The 22,130-nt window shown below is 41.6% G+C and overlaps 1 protein-coding gene across 1 annotated transcript in view; it reads right to left on the bottom strand.

Moving 5' to 3' along the window:
* Positions 1-22,130, bottom strand: part of LOC115075309 (olfactory receptor 13G1-like) — a 29,049-nt gene that overhangs the window by 6,201 nt on the left and 718 nt on the right. The window contains exon 2 of the mRNA XM_029575602.1: positions 12,602-13,543. Coding sequence (XP_029431462.1) covers positions 12,602-13,543 — 942 coding nt within the window. The remainder of the gene's footprint in view (positions 1-12,601; positions 13,544-22,130) is intronic.

Below are 22,130 nucleotides of genomic sequence, written 5' to 3'. Positions count from 1 at the left end.
AGTGGTCCCCAACCCTGTCCTGGGGGCCCACCAGCCAGTCGGGTTTTCAGGATATCCACAATGAATATGCATGAGAGAAAATTTGCATGTTATGGAGGCAGTGCATGCAAATTTTCTCTCATGTATATTCATTGTGGATATCCTGAAAACCCGACTGGCTGGTGGGCCCCCAGGACAGGGTTGGGGACCACTGATTTAGGTAACTGAGACCAAGGGTAGAAGTGAGGGCAATCCTGGCATATCTATGGTGGTTCCTCCTCCTATACTGCATAGTTTTCTTTTGTCAATTTCTGCCAAATTTTGTTTTCAGTTGTCTGCTTTTACCATAGGTGATATTGCACTAAAATCTAATTCCTATTGCTGTCGGCCATCTAGAAGCCAAAATTATTTTGGGTGAAGTGAGTCTTTCGTGCATAAGATTAAAAGCTAAAACAAAAACTATTTTTCAAAAAAACTTATATAGTGGACCGGCCAAAGTCAATAAATGTTACCAAGTAGGGATGTGAATTGTGTGCCCGATCGTTTTAAGGATCGGGCACACGATTCACATCCCTACTTGGGGATGACATAGTGAGGGATACCTTTGCCCTCACTATGTCATAGAGGCCGACAGTCGGCCTCTATGACATAGTGAGGGCAAAGGTAGCGCCGGCGCCATTTTGAATACTGGCAATACGGCCCAAGTGCAGGAGGTCGCTCCCGGACCCCCGCTGGACTTTTGGCAAGTCTTGTGGGGGTCAGGAGGCCCCCCCCAAGCTGGCCAAAAGTCCCTGGGGGTCCAGCGGGGGTCCGGGAGCGATCTCCTGCACTCGGGCCGTATTGCCAATATTCAAAATGGCGCCGGCGCTACCTTTGCCCTCTCACATGGTAAGGGCAAAGGGCCATCGGCGCCATTTTTTTTAGCGCAGCTGATGGCCTGGGAACGGGATATCGCTGCCCGCGGCCCCCCTGGACCACCAGGTATGTGTAAAAAGTTTTTTGGGGGGGGGGGTCGGGAGAGTGGGGGAGGCTAAGGGGGTAATTTTAAAGGGTCGGGTGTGGTTTGTTTTTTTTATCGGGCCATCGGCGCCATTTATATTAGTGGCAGCCAAAATGGTGCCGATGACCCGAGAGTGGGAGATCGCGCTGGGACCCCCCTACTGGACCACCAGGTAATTTAAAACATTTTGGGGGGGGGGTTCGGGAGGGTGGGGGATTTGTTTTAAAGGGTCGGGTGGGTTTAGGGGTTGTTTTGGTGTGCTGGTTTTCCCGCCCTCTCCCGATTTACGATTTTTCACGATAAATCGGGGAAATTTCTATTGTATCGCGACTCTTAATGATTTTTGATGATTTAAAAATTATCTGATGATTTTTTTAAATCGTCCTAAAATGATTCACATCCCTATTACCAAGTGACCATCATAAGCACCGGGTTGAATTTGTGTTCCTTGTTCTACAACACAAACTATTGTTTATTTGTGCTCAAAACATTTTTTTAATCACTACTCACTTGGGAAACCATGACTTTTGAATGCATTTCAATTTATGTGTATAATTTTTTTGTAAGAATATATCTCTTATATTTAATCTTTTTATCTTTGTATACCTTTTTTTAAAAAGATATGTCCGCTTGTTCTCACTAAATCTTGCAATGGTAATAATCCATGCTTACTACTTATTCCAACGAATTGTACTTAAGGAACTTGCATATTAAAATGTGAACTCACAAGTTGTATGTGCTGGTTGTCACTAAATCTTATAATAGTAGCAATCCATGCTTTCTACTTATTCCAACGAAATGTGCTTAAGGAACTTCCATTTTCAGATGTAAACTCCCGACATTGCAGCGTTTCGGAGGATTGCTCTTTCCTCAGGGGTTGCAATGGCTCCTCATTTCTATAGATGGTGTGCCTTCAACATCCTTGATTACTAATCCAACATTTTCTACCAAAAAGAAATCTAAGAGATTGTATGGATTTTTGAAAGTTATGCCTCCAACTATATACATAGGTGCCACAGATATATGAAGGTTCTCACCTTAATTTTCTTCCATGCTGTTTGTCCCAGATGAATGGTGAATCTCTTGCAGTGTACTCCTCAACACTAATTCAACCCGGTGCTTTATGATGGTCACTTGGTAATATATATTGACTTTGGCCAGTCCACCATATACGTTTTTTGTGAGAAATTGTTTTTGTTTTTGATATTGGTATTTGTCTCAGAGTTAGGTTCAAATTGTTTAAGATTAAAAGCTTGCATTTTTGGGTGAATTGAGTTTTTCATGCATAAGATTAAAAGCTGGCATTTTTTCAGTGTAATATCTTGATTTTCTTTCTTGTCTTTTCTGCTTTTGATCTGATCTCAGTTGATATGTTTCATTCACCAGTTCTTCAAGTTTTCTGTGATCTGCATTATCTCTTACAATCTCTACTTCCTTTAAATACAACTGATCCAAAGCTGCCTCCAATCTATTTGGGGATGTTTCCTGCTGAGGCGGTTGACTATTCTTTAGGATATCCAGAAATCTCATTCCCGTCATGGATCCCAGTCAGTTTCTGGCTACTTCTATCCTGCACTATTTGTTATGTCCCAGCATGACTGTTTTTCTGTAAGATCATGGAATTCAGGTAATTTTCTGCTCTGTGATATGAACAGTTTATAGGACATATCAACTCTCTGTGACTTCATTCTCCTTTCTCCCAATGCCCAGACTCTCATCCATTTCTCGTACATAGTATAAAATTCTAAACTATTTAGGCAAAAATTCAAAATCAAATACATATACTTGAAAAAATCTCTAGAGAGATAACCGTATTAGTCTATAGCAGCAAAATCAACAAAAAAAGCCCACTGATGTATGAAGGCAATAGATTTTGAAGACAATAGTACCCATTTTGTCTAATGATTTTTGACTTTGAAAGCAAATGTTTCAATAAACCGGGAAGTCCTAAAGTGCAATCTGTGTCTTTTATAAATAAGCAAATTATTTCAATAAATATTTTCACATAATTTATCATATTTTCACATTTTATAGAGTTGTGGCGTGGGGTCACAGGGTGAATTGTAATAATGTTAGCACTAATAACCATAAAATAAAGAAAACATACCTATTTGTTGGCAAATGGATCTTTTCTTAACTGTAATTAAGTAGTTCATAATTTACTGAATCTTTTAAATACATTTGTAAAAACCCTAGAGATCTTATTTTGAAGCTTTTTACTCTGAGGAGTTCAATCATACTTTAGATCTTCTGGTAAACAACTGTAAAGGATGCATAGAGTGAAATCATTCTTTCAATTCCATATGGACACCACATTCAGTATGTGGGATTTAGCTAAATATGAATTGTCATATTTTAATATTTAAACTTTTTATAATTTGCCAATATAATTTTTTATATTTTCATATGCAGAGTAATATTTCCAAATCCTTATCTGCCTAACATTATAACTTTATAATTGTTGCATTAAATCAAACAGACCTATAAAGTCACCAGATAATGTAACACATTGATAAAAAACTAGGCATAGGGAATTAAAATACACTTTTAGTTATTATTTTCAAGTTTTACCAGTTGTATAGAAGAAGTAAAGGAAGTGTGACAAGTAGTTAAAAATGGTCAGGATAAGGAGTAGTAATAGTTACCTATTACTACTCCTTATGCGCCTTACATGAGGAATCCAAGGTTTCTAACCCTGACTCTCAAGTGACCCTCGGCATCTCATTATCACCTTCTTTCATGTTTTCTACTATTTCACTTTGGAAGTCTCATCTCATTTTACTTTTGTTTGCCTCAGTTTATTCAAATTAAACATTACTTTGAACATCAGTAAACATCAGTTTATTCAAATTAAGTCATTACTTTTAATAGGAGTGCCTGGTCCTAACTTCCCTTCAGAAGCTGTCTTAAACCTTTAGAGATTTCCTTCACAGAAATTACGTCACATGTTTCAGACACAAAAAATTTGAAAGTGCATTGAGATTCTGTTTAGAATCCAAACTAGGGATTTCTGGAGTTGTGAGAAGTCAAGAACAGACCACTAGGGGCTTTTGGCAAATCTTGGGGGACCCTCCAGTATTCAAAATGGCGCCGATAGCCTTTGCCCTTACTATGTCACAGGGGCTTCTGGTGCCATTGGTCAGCCCCTGTCACATGGTAGGAGCACTGGATGGTGCCGGCCATCCAGTGCTCCTACCATGTGACAGGATCCGGCCAATGGCACGGATACCCTGTCACATGGTAAGGGCAAAAGGCCATCGGCGCCATTTTGATTAGTGGCAGCCGATGGCCCGGGAGCGGGAGATCGCTCCTGGGACCCCCACTGGACCACCAGGTACCTGTAAAAAGTTTTTTGGGGGGGGTCAGGAGGGTGGGGAAAGCTAAGGGGTTATTTTTAAAGGGTCAGGGTGGGTTTAGGGGCTATTTTTATGTGCCGTTGTTCCCCACCCTCCCCCAAAACGATAAGGGAACCCCCATGATCAATATCGTGGGGTTTTCCTATCGTTTTGGGGGAGCCCCCGATTTCTGACTATTTTGAAAATATCGACAATATTTTCAATCGTCCAAAGCCCGATTCACATCCCTAAAAATAACCCATGCTATAATTACACAATGTTGGGTTTCATATTAGGTGCTACCACCCAAGAAAGAGATTTAGGCGTCATAGTGGATAACACATTGAAATCGTCGGTTCAGTGTGCTGTGGCAGTCAAAAAAGCTAACAGAATGTTGGAAATTATTAGAAAGGAAATGGTGAATAAAACGGAAAATATCATAATGCCTCTGTATCGCTCCATGGTGAGACCCCATCTTGAATACAGTGTACAATTCTGGTCGCCGCATCTCAAAAAATATATAATTGCGATGGAGAAGGTACAGAGAAGGATGACCACAATAAGGGGAATGGAACAGCTCCCCTATGAGGAAAGACTAAAGAGGTTAGGACTTTTCAGCTTGGAGAAGAGACGGTTGAGGGGGGATATGATAGAGGTGTTTAAAATCATGAGAGGAGTAGAATGGGTAGATGTGAATCGGTTATTTAGTCTTTCAGATAATAGACTAGGGGGCACTCCATGAAGTTAGCATGGGGCACATTTAAAACTAATTGGAGAAAGTTCTTTTTCACTTAATGCACAATTAAACTCTGGAATTTGTTGCCAGAGGATGTGGTTAGTGCAGTTAGTATAGCTGTGTTTAAAAAAGGATTGGATTAGTTCTTGGAGGAGAAGTCCATTACCTGCTATTAATTCAGTTGACTTAGATAATAACCACCGCTATTACTAGCAACGGTAACATGGAATAGACTTAGTTTTTGGGTACTTGCCAGGTTCTTATGGCCTGGATTGGCCACTGTTGGAAACAGGATGCTGGGCTTGATGGACCCTTGGTCTGACCCAATATGGTAATTCTCATGTTCTTATGTTTGTGATGTTTTTCCCTTTTCAGTGTACCTTGGGATCTTTATGCCACTGTTGATGGTGTCCTTTGTCCTTCTTTTAGTGCCTTGGGGAGTTCCTGTGCATGTTTTGCTCATTTTTTTGCCTCGGGGTCTCCTTCTTATGGTGCCTTAGGGCTTTCAAGCCACTATTGTTGCTCCTTTTGTCCCTCTTTTGGTGCCTTGGGGTCTTTGGGTTACTATTTCTGCTGCTTTGTGTAGAGCACCTGATATTCAAACTATTGTGCAGCACAGTGTCACATACAGGTAGCCAAGTAGGCTAAGAAAATTAAAGAAAATTGTAAAATGGTGTTATAACAATACCAGGCATCCACCTAGAAAAAGAATTACCAAAGGTAAAGTTTAAAGGGTTTATTGGTGACAATTGTTTAAATTAGTAAAGTGACATGAAATATCAGTAACAATGTCATTTTTCACCAACAGTAGTTGTAGTCTATTGTCAATATTTATTTATTTATTTATTTATTTATTTATTTAAAGACTTTTATAAAGTCTTTATACCGAAGATCATGTACTGGTACATATCGCTTCGGTTTACATATAACCAGATTGGGAATTACCATAGATATGGTGTACATAGAACGATGCTTAATAGTCAGAAATCAATAAACAGTAAACATGATGCATAGAAAACAGTAAAAAGAATGCATATAACAATAAATAATATAATAATAAAGAGTAAATAAGTAGAAAATAAATAATAATAATAAAGAGTAAATAAGTAGAAAATAGTAGGTGTAACTGTGTGGAAATAATAAACTATTTAAACTGTTGGCATTGGATATACCTCGAACGTGGGGGATGTTAGGAGTAATATGCAAATACAAGTATTAGATAAGACTAGTACAGCTACAATGTGGGCCTTTCAGGATAGCAAAAGGCTTTAAGTGAAGGCTTCCGTAAAGAGCCATGTTTTCAGTTTTTTCTTGAATGTCCGCAGGCAGGGTTCTAAGCGGAGGTCTGATGGTAGATTGTTCCAGTGCGTGGGACCGGCTATAGAGAAGGCACGTTTCTTCATTGAAGACTTGGCTGGGGGTACATAGAGGGTGCCAAGATACATTTGTCTAATGGGTCTGGAGGCTGTATGAACTTGTAGAGGGCGATTTAATTTGAGTGCTGTTTGTGAGTGGATGGTTTTGTGTATAATAGCACTTTGTACAATACTTTAACACAATATTTATTTATTTTTATTTATTTAAGGTTTTTATATACCGGCATTCATGATAAAAATCACATCATGCTGGTTTACATTAAAACAGTGGTGCATAGAAAGAAAAAACAAACTGGAACTGTAGTGCGGAAGAAAGCAGCTACAAAAAACAGGGATGCTTAAACTGGGAGAGGAAGGAAAAAGAAAAGGTTAATAGTATTTTAAATATTTACAACGAACAGTTAAATGAGCTGGTTGTGTTATAGAACTTGATGTTGAATATATATATATATATAGTTAGAACAATTTAAGTCCCCTTAAATAAAATCTCACACAGTATTAAATATTTGCTTCTTTAAGGCAACAAGCAAAAGGAAGAACAATTCTTTATCACTGAACCAGACTTACATCAGATAAGTATTTTTTTTTTCAGTTAAACACCCATGCATGAGTTCATATCTATGTGTGTATCTTACTTGTATTTTTAAGAACTGATTCGCTGTTGAACATGTTTTTGTGTTTCAGGTGCACCATGGATTACCAGGATAAAGAGCTTCAGGAAAGTTTAGCTTTCACTAATCTATAGGATCCTATCTTATTGAATGTCTTTATGTGTCGGTATTTAATTACTAGTACCCAATGTGCTTAATGTTCCATATATAGGTAGGCACACACTTTGCTTGTCTTCTCATTGATTTGGAGATGGGGAGGGTGGAGTTTGTGCTAGTGATTGGCATTTGTTGATTTGGGTTACCTGAGGATGAGATGCTTTAGTTGCTAGCAGTACGTGGCTGGCAAGCGAAAATGGCATTCTTGGGCAAGATCTTGAACATGATGTATCTTTACCTACTATTCTGTCTTTAACAAATCAATAAGAAAAAGCTATCTCCCTATTCCCGATAGTTCTCTTCCGCCAACTAGAACCTTCCTATGTGTTTGTGACTGGACAATAAAGTTTATTATTGACTATCAAAACAAAAGAGTAATTAGATTCCCTAACTTCTTCAGAGGGAGATTATCTATTTTAGTGTTAATCTTGCTTGAAGATTATTTGGCATGAAGCAATACAGAGGAAGTGTGTCAATTTCTTTTAATATACACACTTGGGGGCTGATTTTAATTAGTTTTATATACCGTCATTCGGAATCATCAAAATAACGCCATCATAACGGTTTACAAAATAAGGTTACAGGGATGAGGGGGGGTTAAACAAGGGTTACAAGGTACAAACTGTTATTAAGCATAGGAGATAACAAGTGTAAGGATTTAGTTCAGTTTTTTGTTTCACTTCTTATTTATGAAAACATAGATGTGATGTATTTCATTTATTCTTGAGGGTGGATTGGAGGGCGATGATGTTGTGTTGTTCATTGTGTGAGTTGGTATGCTTTGTTGAACAACCATGTTTTTAGTTCCTTTTTGAAGGTTTTTGGGTTTTCTTGAGTTCTGAGCTCAGTCGGTAGGGAGTTCCAAAGTTTTGGGCTACCAAGGGAGATTGCTCTTTTTTGGGTTGAGGTGAGTTGATTTGAGTGCGTTGGTGGCGATTTTAGGAGTCTTTTATTTGCTGACCTAAGGTTTCTGGTTGGGGTATGTAGTTGTATGTAGGGGCTTAGCCAATTTTCTTGTTCTTCATATATAATTTTATATAAGATGGATAGGACTTTGTATTCAATCCTGTATCTTATTGGTAGCCAATGAAGTGAATAAGTGTTGGTGTGATGTGGTCATGCTTTTTTGATCCTGTGAGTATTCTTGCAGCTGCGTTCTGCATGATCTGGAATGGGCGAATGGTGTTTAGAGGTAAGTTGAAAAGAAGACAGTTGCAGTAGTCTATGTTGGAGAAAATTAGTAATTGAAGGACTGATCTGAAGTCATTCTTGGAAAGAAAAGGTTTTAGATGATGGAGTGTAAGTAGTTTATGATAACCGTCTTTGATTTTTGTTGATATATGGTTTTTGAATGAAAGTTCTCTGTCAATTATTACTCCAAGGTTGTGGGCATGGTTGATTGGAGATAGGTTCGAATTTTGGTTCATGGTGGTATTTGAAGAGAGTTGATCTTTCTGTCTAATAATGTTAATTCAGTTTTGTCAAAGTTGAGGATGAGTTTTAGATTGGCTAGTATTTCCTTTATACTGTTTAGGTAATTGGCTGCTAATTTGTATGTTTCTTCTAGTGATTTTAAATTTTAAATTTTGCGCGCGGGGAGTACATTTGTGCGCGCTACCCAGCGCACACAGATGTACACCCGATTTTATAACATGCGTGCGCTGCCATGCGCATGTTATAAAATCTGGGATCGGCGTGTGCAAGGGGGTGCACACTTGTGCACCCTGTATGCACTGAGCCCTAGGGGAGGCCCGATGTCTTTCCCCGTTCCCTCCAAGGCCGCTCCAAAATCGGAGTGGCCTTGGAGGGAAAGTTTTTTTGGTCCCCCACCTTTCCTTCCCTTCCCCTATCTAACCCACCCCCCCAGCCCTACCTAAATCCCCCCCTAACCTTGTTTCGTAGAGTTACGCCTGCCTCTGGCAGGGGTAACTTGCGTGCGCCGACTCGCTGCCGGCGCGCCAGGCCCCGACATAGGCCGCTGTGTCGGGGCACTCGGTCACACCCCCGGACCGCTGCCACGCCCCGGGCATACCCACTGACCACAGCCCCGCCCACAGCCACACCCCCGAAACACACATTTTTCAAAGCCCTGGGACATACGTGTGTCCTGGGGCTTGTGCGCGCCACCGAGCCTATGCAAAATAGGCTTGGTGCACACAGGGGTAGGTTTTCAGGGTTATGCGCATATCTTACGCGCGTAACCCTTTGAAAATCTACCCCTTGGCATATAAGACCTACTAACGTAAATAATATTATGACTTTATTCTAAATAATTACTCTTGGGCATAATTTACTTAAATATTCAAATCACCATAAATAGGTATATAGAGGTATTGGTTTATATACATCAGTTTTACCCTCTTATTCAACAAATAGTATTTTGATAAATACTGACTTCTTATGTAAATTCTCTATTAATTTCTCACTTATCCTTCCTCAATCAAACAGCTATCTATCTGACAAATAATCTCACAGGTCAGCTTAATTAAAAAATATTTAAACTACCAAGCACACTTTCATACCTTTCTTCTTTATTAATATTATTACTAGGCTCTCATATACTGATACATTCAATTATCAGTGCTCCCTGTGTATTCTGTTAGGCTTTGCTGCTTTTACTAGGCCTCTGCACAGCCAGAGACAGCACAGGTCCTCTCCCTCTGAAGTTCAGCTCAGGAATCCTCACAGTACTCTAAACTGTTACTGCTAAGTATCTTTCAGTGGATTCCTACTCGTGGGGATGTCATAAGGACCACAGGAATCACATGTAATGCACAGTGGAAAACTTAAATACTTAGCAGTATATGAAGGTATCAGCAAGCCGGGAACTAGCCAGGACCTCTCAATCATTCACCCATAGAATTAAAATGTATGTTCTCATTTGAACAAAATACCACTCACACACACACACTTTTTCTTCGACCTATCTGTACTTACCCCTTTCTCTCTGCCATGGGGTGTTATTGCCACTGTTGTTGATGCTCTTTGCCCCTCTAATGATGCCTTCAAATGTTCTCACCCTTGTTTTTTCATGCTTTGTCCCCCTCACAGATCCTTGGGCTGTTCATGTCACTGTTACTTTTGCTGTACTCTTTAAGGCTTGGGATCAATTTTCAGTATCCCACCTAAGGTCGATTCTCTTTGAATATTACACAAGTATTCATTGACCTTACTTTTCCTAATTATTTTTCACCCTTGAAAATATACATGTATGTATGAAAATTAAATCTACTAATGTATTTTCCCTCCTCAGTCCAATTCCTCCTTTAAATTGGCCCATTTTTTACCACAGCTAAATTTAGGTACCTAGTAAATACAGGAAGATAGATTTAGAATATAATAATAATAGTACTTCTGACAATCATAAATTTTAATGACCACTCAAGATATCCCAATCCTCTAAATATAAACATATGGTCATAACATAGTCTATTTTTTTAGTTTTGTTATCAAGTAATACAATTAAAAAATAATGCACTTATCTCTTCTGTCAGTATATGACAGATCATGACCATTCATCTCAGCCAAAATCCCTGATATGATGGATCTCTGCATTAGAGGATGTATCTATTCAACTTGAAACTTTTAAGCAATTTTCAGTTGATGGTTTCCTAAAATTCTATCATTTGCTACAAATTGTGATAGCTAATATTTATTTTATTTGGACAAACGCAGACTAGTAGAGGGGCTATCAGATACAGAGCCAGAGAGGAATGCTTTGAAGGAAACCATGGAAACAGAAGAAACCATATTCTTGGGTTTGGTGTCCATGGTCTCCCCTGCAAACCACCGTTCTTACCTCTAGCCCTGAGCTGCTAGTGGAAACCCCCGACACCGAGGAAGGCACCCCCCAGACAGATGCATGACAGACCGCCACTCTTCTGCAGCCCTGATGAGACACTAGTGAGAATGCCACCAGCCCCAAACATGGCTGTCCCTAGGCATGTGAACAGTCAATCTGCCCTGATTTAAAGGGCCCGTGCCAGGAAATCCTCCATGGTGCCCACAGTTGATGTCAGAGGCCTTGGCCTATAAAAGTCCCTTTTTCCTTGCAGTTCTCGCCTCAGCAACAAGTCGCCTACCACTGTGTAGTGTGAGTTGCCTCAGAATTTCTCTTGCATTACTCTCTTCAGTTCTTGGTCTTCCCCATGTCTTCAGTTCTTGGTCTTCTCTGTGTCTTCATCTTGGTCTTCAGTTCTTGTGGTCTTCATTTTGTCTTCCAGTCCCTGTGGTCAGTCTTCAATCTTGTAGTCCTTGCCTCCTGTGGTGCTCCTTGTCTTCCTGCTCTGCCCATCTGTCCCGTTTTTCCTCAGATGGATCTCCAACTTGGACACTGGCTTTCTGCCTAGAATTTCTTGATTGCCACCTGCCACTGACCACTGCCTAACCAACAGACTATCTCTTGACTGCTGCCTGCCATTGAACACCACCTGATCATTGGACCTTCCATGAGTACTGCCTGCCCTAACCCTGGCCTGTCTTCAACCTATGGATTTTCAAGACTTCAGCAGAGGGCTCCACCTAAGACCTGCTGGCCCTAGCACCTGAGGGTTCAACTTAAGAGGAATGTGGGCTGGAATAGGCAAAGCTCCAGTTGGGCCTCTGGCTCATATGTTTCCACAAGCTGATGGTGGGGACCTGTAGGGCTCCTCCCTGCAGCTTGTGCCAACTCCACCTCGGTCCAAAGGTCTGTCCTTTTAACATATGTGAATAGAGATGAAGTGAGGAAAAGAATGTCCAAATAAAAGAAATATTAGGCATCACAATTTGAAAAGTGCAGCAAATAGAATTTTATGGAACTGTCAATATAAGATTGCTTTAAAGTTTTAAGTTGAACAGATATAGCCCGTGGGTTTGTAGCTGAGATAAACATTTATGAACTGTCATATACTGCCATATATTGCCGGAAGAGATAAATGCTTTATTTTTGTAATTGCATTACTTGATAAGAAAAGTAAACAATAGACTATGTTATGACCATATAATTATATCTAAGGCAAGATGAAGGCTGGCAGAGCCAGTAGTTCCTATTATGATGGTCTTGAGAGATCATTAAAATTTATGTTTATCAGAGTTACTATTGTTATATTCTATATTGTCAGTGGGCCTCTATTTTTGTGACATTCATATTTGAAGATAGATCTGAGAAGAAAACATTTCTCCCCAAGGGATCTAGTTGAATAACTCTTTAGTGATACAGCTATCAGATAGATCTCTCAGAAAACTGTCCTCAAAAGTTGAACAGTCCCTATAAATGAATTATGGATCCTTGAACATGGTCATCTATGACACAGAGCAAGGGTGCAAGTCAAGCCATAGTCTACTCCCTGTTTCAAGTATATTCAGTCTCTATCCTTCTTTCTGAGTGCTTGAATATATTTCAAATTGTTCTATTTTTGTGACAATACATTTCTTTCCACTAATTTTCTGAGAGCACTGATAACCTCTTTGTTTCTTAAACTGTAAATAATAGGGTTCAGCACAGGGGAGATAATAGCATAAACTGCTGATATTACTTTATCTGCTTCCAGGTGACTGCTGAAAGCAGGTCGAACATAGGTGTATATTACACCTCCATAGAATAACGTCACAACGGTGAGGTGGGATGCACAGGTAGAAAATGCTTTCTTCTTTTTCTCAGCAGAACGAATTTTCAATATGGCTAAGATGATATATGTGTAAGATATGACTGTTAAAAGGAAGCAAACCATACCCAATATAATATCTGAAATTACAATCACCACATCATTGATGTAAGTGTCCGAGCAGGCTACTTTTAACACCGGTGTGACTTCACAGAAGAAGTGGTCAAGAATGTTGCGCTGGCAGAACTTTAACTTCAGGATTAAGCTAGTGTGTGTCATTGAATTTGTGAATCCAAGCAGCCAGACAGCTGTAGCCAGAAGCACACAAGTCCTCTTGCTCATGATGGTTGCATAATGCAGTGGGATGCATATTGCGACATAGCGATCGTACGCCATCACTGTCAATAGCATGAGCTCAACACTCAAGGCTGAGGTGAAAAGAAATAACTGAGCTATGCATCCAGAGAAGGAAAGAGTTTTCTCCTCGGACAGGATGATCTGTAAAATCTTAGGAATAGCAGCTGTTGTGCAACAGATGTCTAATATGGACAAGTTGATGAGAAAGAAGTACATGGGAGTATGAAGGCGAGAGTCAATGGTAATGATGGTCGAGATCACAATATTGCCCAGCAAGGCTAGCATGTAGATAATGAAGAATGTGGCAAAAAATAAGGGTTGGAGGTGTGGATGATTGGAGAATCCCATCAGATAAAATTTGATGGGCATGGTCTGGTTCTTTTCTTCCATTATGGCAGAAATGTTTATCTGTAGGAATGAAAAGTAAAGAGCATTAGAAAAATACTAAAAGTGAGCCCAATCATAAGAATAGGATCAACATATAAAAATAAAATTTGAAAAGTATGTTTAATCCCGAGTAGCTTCCCATCATTTATTTATTTATTTATTTATTTATTTGACATTTTCTATACTGATCTTCATGACAAGATTCATATCAAACCGGTTTACATGGAACTTAGGGATTAACTAAATAACAATATAACAGGAAGGCCAAAGCACAGTTACATATAACAGGGAGATTGAACTTGGGGTCTAGAGTAGCCAGGAAGTAAAAGGATAGCAAAAACTAGAGGTAGAATACATATGAATATACTGGGGCTGGATCGAGAGTCTAGCCAATTGAGCTGTGTCTGAGTGAGAAGTATGTTGATATATTAGAACTTAAGGGAAGGCTTGGCCGAAAAGCCAGGTCTTAAGTTTTTTTCGGAAGGTTAGAAGGCAGGGTTCCAATCTTAGGTCAGTCGGCAAGTTGTTCCAGATGAAGCGGCCGGCTGTGGAGAATGCATGTTCTTTTGTGGAAGTTAGACGCGTGGATTTAGTTGGTGGGACTTGAAGGGTTCCTTTATATGCTTCTCTGATGGGTCTTGCGGATGAGTATAGTTTGAATGGGATCCGAAGGTCTAGAGGTAGTTGGTTGTGGATGGATTTGTGGATTATGGTGAGTGCCTTGTGCAAAATTCTGTATTTTATTGGCAGCCAGTGCAGGTTTCAGAGTATGGGTGTGATATGAGCTCCCCGGTTAGTGTTGGTTAAGATTCTGGCTGCTGCATTCTGGAGCATCTGTAGTGGTTTGGTGGTGGAGATCGGGATCCCTAAGAGGAGAGTGTTGCAGTAGTCAGTTTTAGAGAAAAGTGTTGACTGGAGAACAGTTCTGAAGTCCTGGAACTGAAGAAGGGGTTTGAGTCTTTTCAGAACTTGAAGCTTATAGAAACAGTCCTTGGTGATGTTGTTTGATTTCTTTAAGTTCAGATGGTTATCAAGGATTACTCCTAAGTCTCTTACTTGAGTGGTCTGGGGGTTATGGACTGTCTGACTGGTGCTGTCCGAGTGGTCGGGGGGAGATAAGAAGGATTTCTGTCTTGGCTGCATTGAGAACCAGGTTCAGGCTGGTGAGAAGGCGGTTAATGGACTTAAGGCAATTCTCCCAGTAGGTAAGCGTTTTTGGAAGGGATTCTTTTATAAGGATCAAGATCTGAACATCGTCTGTGTAGAGGTAGTGTATTAGGTTTAGGTTTGTGAGCAGCTGACAGAGGGGCAGTAGGTAGATATTGAAGAGGGTAGGGGATAAAGAAGAGCCTTGGGGACTCCTAGAGTTGATTTGAAATTAGGGGGTTCTTTGTTATTGATTCTAACCTTAAAGCTCCTGTTGTTAAGGAAGGAGTTGAACCATCTGAGGGCGTTTCCAGTTAATCCATTGTCTGAGAGGTGGTTTAGAAGGATGGTGTGGTTCACGGTGTCGAACGCCGCTGAGATGTCTAAGAGGACAAGCAAGAATGACCGCCCTTTGTCTAGGCCCAAGAGGATGTGGTCTGATAGGGAGATGAGGAGGGTTTCTGTACTGGATGATTTATGGAAGCCGTACTGTGAAGGGTATAGGATTTTGTGTTCCTCCAGGTAGTCTGAGAGCCGTGTGTTCACCACTTTCTCTGTGAGTTTTGCTAGAAAAGGGAGGTTGGATATGGGTCGGAAGTTGGAGAGTTCTTTTGTGTTCAGGTTGGGTTTCTTCAAGAGGGGTTTGAGGGATGCTGTTTTTAGCTCATCCAGGTATATTCCTTGGGCTAGGGAGCAGTTTATGATGTCAGCCAATACTCTGGAGATAGCACCCGGGATGAGGAGCAGAAGTTTAGTTGGGATGTGGTCCATCGGATGGCTGGATGGTTTCAACTTCATGAGGGTGGATTCAATCTCCAAGGGGGTAGTGGGCTCAAAGGAGTCGAGGGTGGCTCCAAGGTGAAATGTAGTGTTGGAGTTTAGGGCTGGGGGGATTGGGTTGGTGGGGAGAAGCGCTAGTGTGTTTGCAATTTTGTCCTGAAAGAAGTGTGCTAGCTCATTTGCTTTGGATTGGGCCTGGTCGTCTGGGATGGTGGGGGCAGAGGGTTTAGTGAGTTGGGATACATAGGAAAACAGGGCCCTAGCATCATATTGAATATCATGAATTCTGCTGGCATAATAGTCTTTTTTTGCTTGTAAAAGAGAGATCTTATAAAGATGCATGGTGCATTTATAATCGGATTGTGTTGTGGTGTTGGGGGTCTTCCGCCATGTGCCTTCCTTGTGTCTGAGGTCTTGCTTCATCCGTTTAAGTTCTGGTAAGAACAAAGGTTGTTTTCTTTTTTGTGTCCAGTTGATAGTTTTCGTCACTTCGGGGCAAAGTTTATTAGCTATTGACTCCGTGATATGCGCCAGGATAGAAGGGCTGCGTTGGGGTTGGAGATATCCAGATTAGGGAGTTCCTTGGATAGATATTCACTGAGCGTGTCGGTTATGCTCCCATGCTCCCTTGCTGCTAAACCTTACCATTAAATTAGCAGCAGCTCAGAAAAATGAACATGTCTGATAACTATGTTCATGACTACAGCAGTATCACTAATAGACAGGGAAATATCAGGGTCAATGTTCAAAAGGTTTAACCAACTATGACAGCAACATTCTTTTTCTATGTTTCCAGTATTATTGCCAGAAAAACACTGGAAGTGGCCATGAGCAAGTAAGAGATTGCCATGTTCTTGGCTGGGATTTTTGGGATTGGAGGTGGGATCTGAGGCATAGACTATAGGTTGCAGGTGAGTGGGAAGGGGGGGGGGGGGGGGGGGGGGGGGGAAAGAAGTGGATCCTAATTTTATAGACAAAAAGCAGGGAAGGAGCAGGGGTGGCCTCATGGCACTAATGCCCACTGCTTTTTTAATGTTAATGTGGTGGTTGGGGTTTGTTAGGAGGATCAGGCATTATGTATGTAATTATATTTTAGGGTATTCTGGAGTGATAGACTGCAGGCTAAGATCTAAAGGACTCTTTACTGACTATATATTTGAATATAGACAGTTATGTAGTTCATTATCTGGCTCGCACATGGCTGGATAACATCCAAACATAACCGATTATATTAAACATAACCAGTTAGATTTGAATGTAAGTCAGTAAGGACTTGCATTCATTTGAAACAAATGGTAAAATCCAACAAATGAGACCATTTTTGTTTCATTGGTGGACCCCAGTTGTTATGAACCTGCCCGCAACGAGCGTGGGCAGGCCCCCTACCTGCTGCTGCCAAATGGGCCGCTGGCACTGCTTTCTTCCAGGCAGTCGTGCCGCCATCACCAGGCTCCTCCCCGGCCACCTCCTGCCTTGCACGGCAGGGCGGAGCAGCCAGGAGCCATCCTATGCTGATGGGACCGCCGCTGCCGCTCCTGCTTTTGTCTTCATGCTGCCGGTGTCCTTAGACGGCAGGGAGGCTGTCCTTGCCTTGCCTGCAGCCTGCTTTGTTCTTCTTCGGGTCGTCGGAGGCAAGGAAGCCGTCCTTGCTGCTGCCGGGGTCCGTACCCGGCAGGGAAGTCATCCCTGCCGGTGCCTGCAGCTTGCCTGCTCTTCCTTCTTCTTTCTTTGTGGCTGGAGCCACTTCTGCAGCCTGCCTTGCTCCTTCCTGGGCCCTCCACGTGGCTAGGATGCCACCATCATGTCTGCTCCTCTCCAGCTCTCCTTAGGCAGGGGCACGCGCCTCTCCTCTTTTTTTAAAGGGCCATCCAGGTGTGGCCCCCTGCTAGCTCCTCCCCGGGTGTAGTCTTCTTGAGCCCTAAAAAAGGGCCCAGTGTTCATTCAAGCTTTGCCTTCACAAGGAGTTAGACGCTCCTGGGATCTTCTGTCCTTCGCTCCAGGAGTCTCGCTGTTCCATCACTTCAAGGTCCTGTGTTTCCTGTTCTTCTTTGGAGCTCCTTGCTTGTCCTGACATCCTCGATCCAGTCCAGATGTCCGTCTTCCGCTCCTGATGTCCACAGTCAGTCCTAATGTCTGTCTTCCAGTTCCTGATGTCCGTCTCCTGTTCCTGATGTCCATGATCCAGTCCAGATGTCCTGAACCCCTGGTTCCTTGTTGCCACCTTTCCTGGTGTGCCATGTCGTGGTCCGTGACCAGCCCCATGGGCGGGCTGAGTAGGGCGCCTCGTGGTACAATGCCTTCCTCACTACTGCAGCTCAAGCCTCCAGAGGGTAATCCTTGCTTGAAGCCAAGTCCTGTCTTGGTCCTGTGTCTTGAACTTTGCTGGCCCTCGGATTCCTTGTGCCTGCTCCATCCAAGCTGTTGTTTGTAACAATGGATTGTTATTCAGGAATTTCCTGCCTCTTGCAGATTTCCCAATTCTCCCATCTTACTTCTTAGACTTCTGGCATTAGCATACAAACATTTCAAAGTTTGTGTTTTGTTTGTATTTTCATTCTGCTTTTTAATTGATAGGGATAAGTTAGAATCTTTTAGCTCAGGTGAGTTTTTAGTTACAGGCACTTGGACTACTTTTCTAATTATTGGAACCTCACTGTCGGGATGCCCTAATTCTAATGCATCATTAGTATCCTTTAAAGATACCTCTCTCCGAACCATGCGCTGCTGAGTGACTGTCGGCTTTCCCCTTTGTTCTAATTTAAAAGCTGCTCTCTCCTTTTTAAAGGTTAGCGCCAGCAGTCTGGTTCCACACTGGTTAAGGTGGAGCCCATCCCTTCGGAAAAGACTCCCCCCTTCCCCAAAAGGTTCCCCAGTTCCTAACAAAACTGAATACCTCTTCCTTGCACCATCGTCTCATCCACGCATTGAGACTCCGGAGCTCTGCCTGCCTCTGGTGACCTGCGCGTGGAACAGGGAGCATTTCAGAGAATGCTACCCTGGAGGTTCTGGATTTAAGCTTTCTACCTAAGAGCCTAAATTTGGTTTCCAGAACCTCCCTCCCACATTTTCCTATGTCATTGGTGCCCAAATGTACCATGACAGCCGGCTCCTCTCCAGCACTGTCTAAAATCCTATCTAGGTGACGCGTGAGGTCCGCCACCTTCGCACCAGGTAGGCATGTTACCAGGCAATCCTCACGCCCACCAGCCACCCAGCTGTCTACATTCCTAATAATCAAATCACCAACTATGATGGCCGACCTAACCCTTCCCTCCTGGGCTGTAGGCCTTGGGGAGATATCCTCAGTGCGAAAAGACAATGCATCACCTGGAGAGCAGGTCCTTGCTACAGGATCCTTTCCTGCTGCACCAGGTTGATGCTCTCCAATCATGAGACCTTCTTCCTCCAAGGCAGCACCAGGGCTGCCAGTCTGAAGTTGGGACTTGGCTACTATGTCCCTGAAGGTCTCATCTATATACCTCTCTGTCTGCCTCAGCAGATACACCTCCCTTTGCCCAACCCTTGACTATCCAAACAAAGTTAGATACACCTCCCTTTGCCCAAACAAAGTTGAATACACCTCCCTTTACCCAACCCAAACAAAATTGATATTACATGTCTAGACTTGTTTTGAATAACCCCTGTTTATGTTGACAAAATTAACATTATCCCCCTTTCCTCCTAAGACTACCCTAGTTAAGAATGAATGTTACACTAACGTTTCTACCTCTACCAATACTTCCAACTAAGCTGTATTTATGTACTTCCAAATAAGCTGTATTTGTGTCCTACCATAAGAATCTCTGCTCAAATGTCATTGTAAGCAATGCTGTTTACTTTTTGTAAATGATGTGATTATACTAGTTTGAATGTCAGTATATAAAATTAAATAAATAATAAATAAATATACCAACTTAGGAAACTTGATGCTACTATTCTTACATACTATGCCTCTGATATGCCATTTTAGGGATCTTGCTGCTACTACCTCTCTTCCTACTTGCCTTGCCCCGATATACCAGCTTGGGGATTATTCCTGCATGGGATTTTTGGTGTTTTTGCATTGTTTGCTGTTTGGATCTCAACTTAATTTTGGGAATCTGAAGACAGCGAAGCAATGTGACAAGGGAATCGCTAAAGCCAGAAGGATGCTGGGCTCCATGAGGAGACGAATAACCAGTAAAAAAAAATGAGGTAATAATGTCCTTTCTCTATGTTCAGTTCTGGAAACCATATCTCAAAAAGGATAAAGACAAGGATGTAAGAATTCTAGAGAAAAGTGACCAAAATATTGCGGGGGTTTGTATCCGAAGACCTATGAGGAGAGGTTGAAGGATCTGAATTTGTATACCCTGGAGAAAAGGAGGTGCAGGGGAGATATGATACAGATCTTGAGATACCTGAAAGACATTAATGATGCACATATTTTGAACTTTTTGTGTTGAATAGGAAACTGTAAAACTAGAAGTCAGTAAATGAAACTCCAGGTGGACAACTCAGAACAAATGTCAGAAAATATTTCTTAACAGAGAGGGTGGTAGATGCCTAAAATGTCCTCCTGGATGAGTTGGTAAAGACAAAACAGTATGGGGTGGATTTTCAAAGGGTTACGAGTGTATATTACGCGTGTAACCCCGAAAACCCACTCCTGCGCACACCGAGCCTATTTTGCATGGGCCCGGAGAGACGCGCAAGCCCCAGGATGTGCATATGTCCTGAGGCTTGACAAAATGGGCCGAGGCCTCCGGCACAGCGGTCATGCCGGGGGCTTGCACACCGGCAATCAGCTGGCACGCGCAGCCTACGCCTGCCCAAAGGCAGGCACAACTTTGTCAACAAAGGTCGGGGGGGGGGGGGGGGGGGGGTTTAGAGAGGGCTGGGGGGTGGGTTAGGTAGGGGAAGGGAGGGTGCATGTTATAAAATCGGGCATAGATTTGTGCACCCCGAGTTACACAAATAAGAACATAAGAACATAAGAACATGCCATGCTGGGTCAGACCAAGGGTCCATCAAGCCCAGCATCCTGTTTCCAACAGAGGCCAAAACCAGGCCACAAGAACCTGGCAATTACCCAAACACTACGCCTGCGTGTAGGTTTAAAAATCTGGCCCTATTGACCTGATTTTCAAAAGCATTTACATGTTTAAAACTAGGTTTTTCACATGTAAATGAACTTTACCTATGTAAGAGGTCTTTTGAAAATTGCTACAATACATGCCAATGAATTGCCTATAACATTTAATCCTACAGAGAGTAGGATATGTACTTGGATTGGTGATTTTTAATATATTTATAAATGATCTGGAAAGGGGTACAAAGAGTGAAGTGATCAAATTTGCGGATAACACAAACTTAAGCAGAGTAGTTAAATCTCAAGTGGATTGTGATGAATTGCACGAGGACCTTGCAAGACTGGAAGATTGGGCTTCCAAATGGCAGACGAAATTTAATATGGACAAGTGCAAAGTGATGCATACAGGGAAAAATAACCCATGCTGTATTACTATTTACACAATGTTAGCTTCTGTCTTAGGAGTTACCACCCAGGAAAGAGATCTAGGTATCATAGTGGATAATACATTGAAATCGTCGGCTGAATGTGCTATGCCATTCCCTGCCTAATAATGTTAGGAATTAAGGAAATGGCAAATAAAATGGAGGATGTCATAATGCTCCTTGAATATTGTGTGTAATTCTGGTCACCGCATCTCAAAATGGAAATAGTAATAGTTGCATTGGAGAAAATGCAGAGAAGGGCGACCAAAATGATAAGGGGCACGGAACGGCTGCTCTGTGAGCAAAGGCTGAAGAGGTTAGGGCTGTTCAGTTTGGAGAAGAGATGACTGAGGGGGGGGGGGGGGATATGATAGAGGTCTACAAAATATTGAAAGGACAAGAACAAGTTAATGCAAATTGGTTATTTACTCTCTCAGATAATAGAAGGACCAAGGGGTGCTCCATGAAGTGATCAAGTAGCTCATTTTATTTTTTATTTATTTTATTTTATTTGATGGTTTTTATATACCGTAGTTTGGCGCAAGCCTTCACCATGGTTTACAGTGAAAACAATAGGATACATTGAACTAAGCAAATTAACTGATTACATTATAACGGGTAATAACAAGGAAATAAACAGAGCAATAAAACAAATCAAAGAAGTTTTTTTCACTCAGCATATAGTTAAGCTCTGGAATTCATTGCCAGAGGATGTGGTTACAGCAGTTACTGTAAGTGGGTTTAAAAAAGCTTTGGATAACTTCCTAGAGGAAAAGTCCATAAACTGCTATGACGGTAATTAATAAGCAAGATTAGCTTGTGATCTATCTAATGTTTGGGTACTTGCCAGGTTCTTATGGCCTGGATTGGCCACTGTTGGAAACAGGATGCTGGGCTTGATGGACCCTTGGTCTGACCCAGTATGGCATATCTTATGTTCTTATGTTGTTATTTATCCATGTTACATGCACTTATGAGGGTAAATGGCTTTTGGAATTTGCTGTGATCATGAGATACATTCTTCTAAGGTTCTGCATTTACCAAACATGATTTTAGACTAAAATCTACTTCCATTGCTTTCGGCTATCTAGAAGCCAAAATTATTTTGGGTGAATTTTGGAGTCTTTCATGCATAAGATTAAAAGCTTAATCTTAAAAGGAGCCGCGAAGAGCAGCCGTCAAAAAT

This window comes from Rhinatrema bivittatum, chromosome 13 (assembly GCF_901001135.1).
Source record: "Rhinatrema bivittatum chromosome 13, aRhiBiv1.1, whole genome shotgun sequence".
Taxonomy (NCBI): Eukaryota; Metazoa; Chordata; class Amphibia; order Gymnophiona; family Rhinatrematidae; genus Rhinatrema; species Rhinatrema bivittatum.
This window is presented reverse-complemented; position numbering and strand designations above follow the sequence as displayed.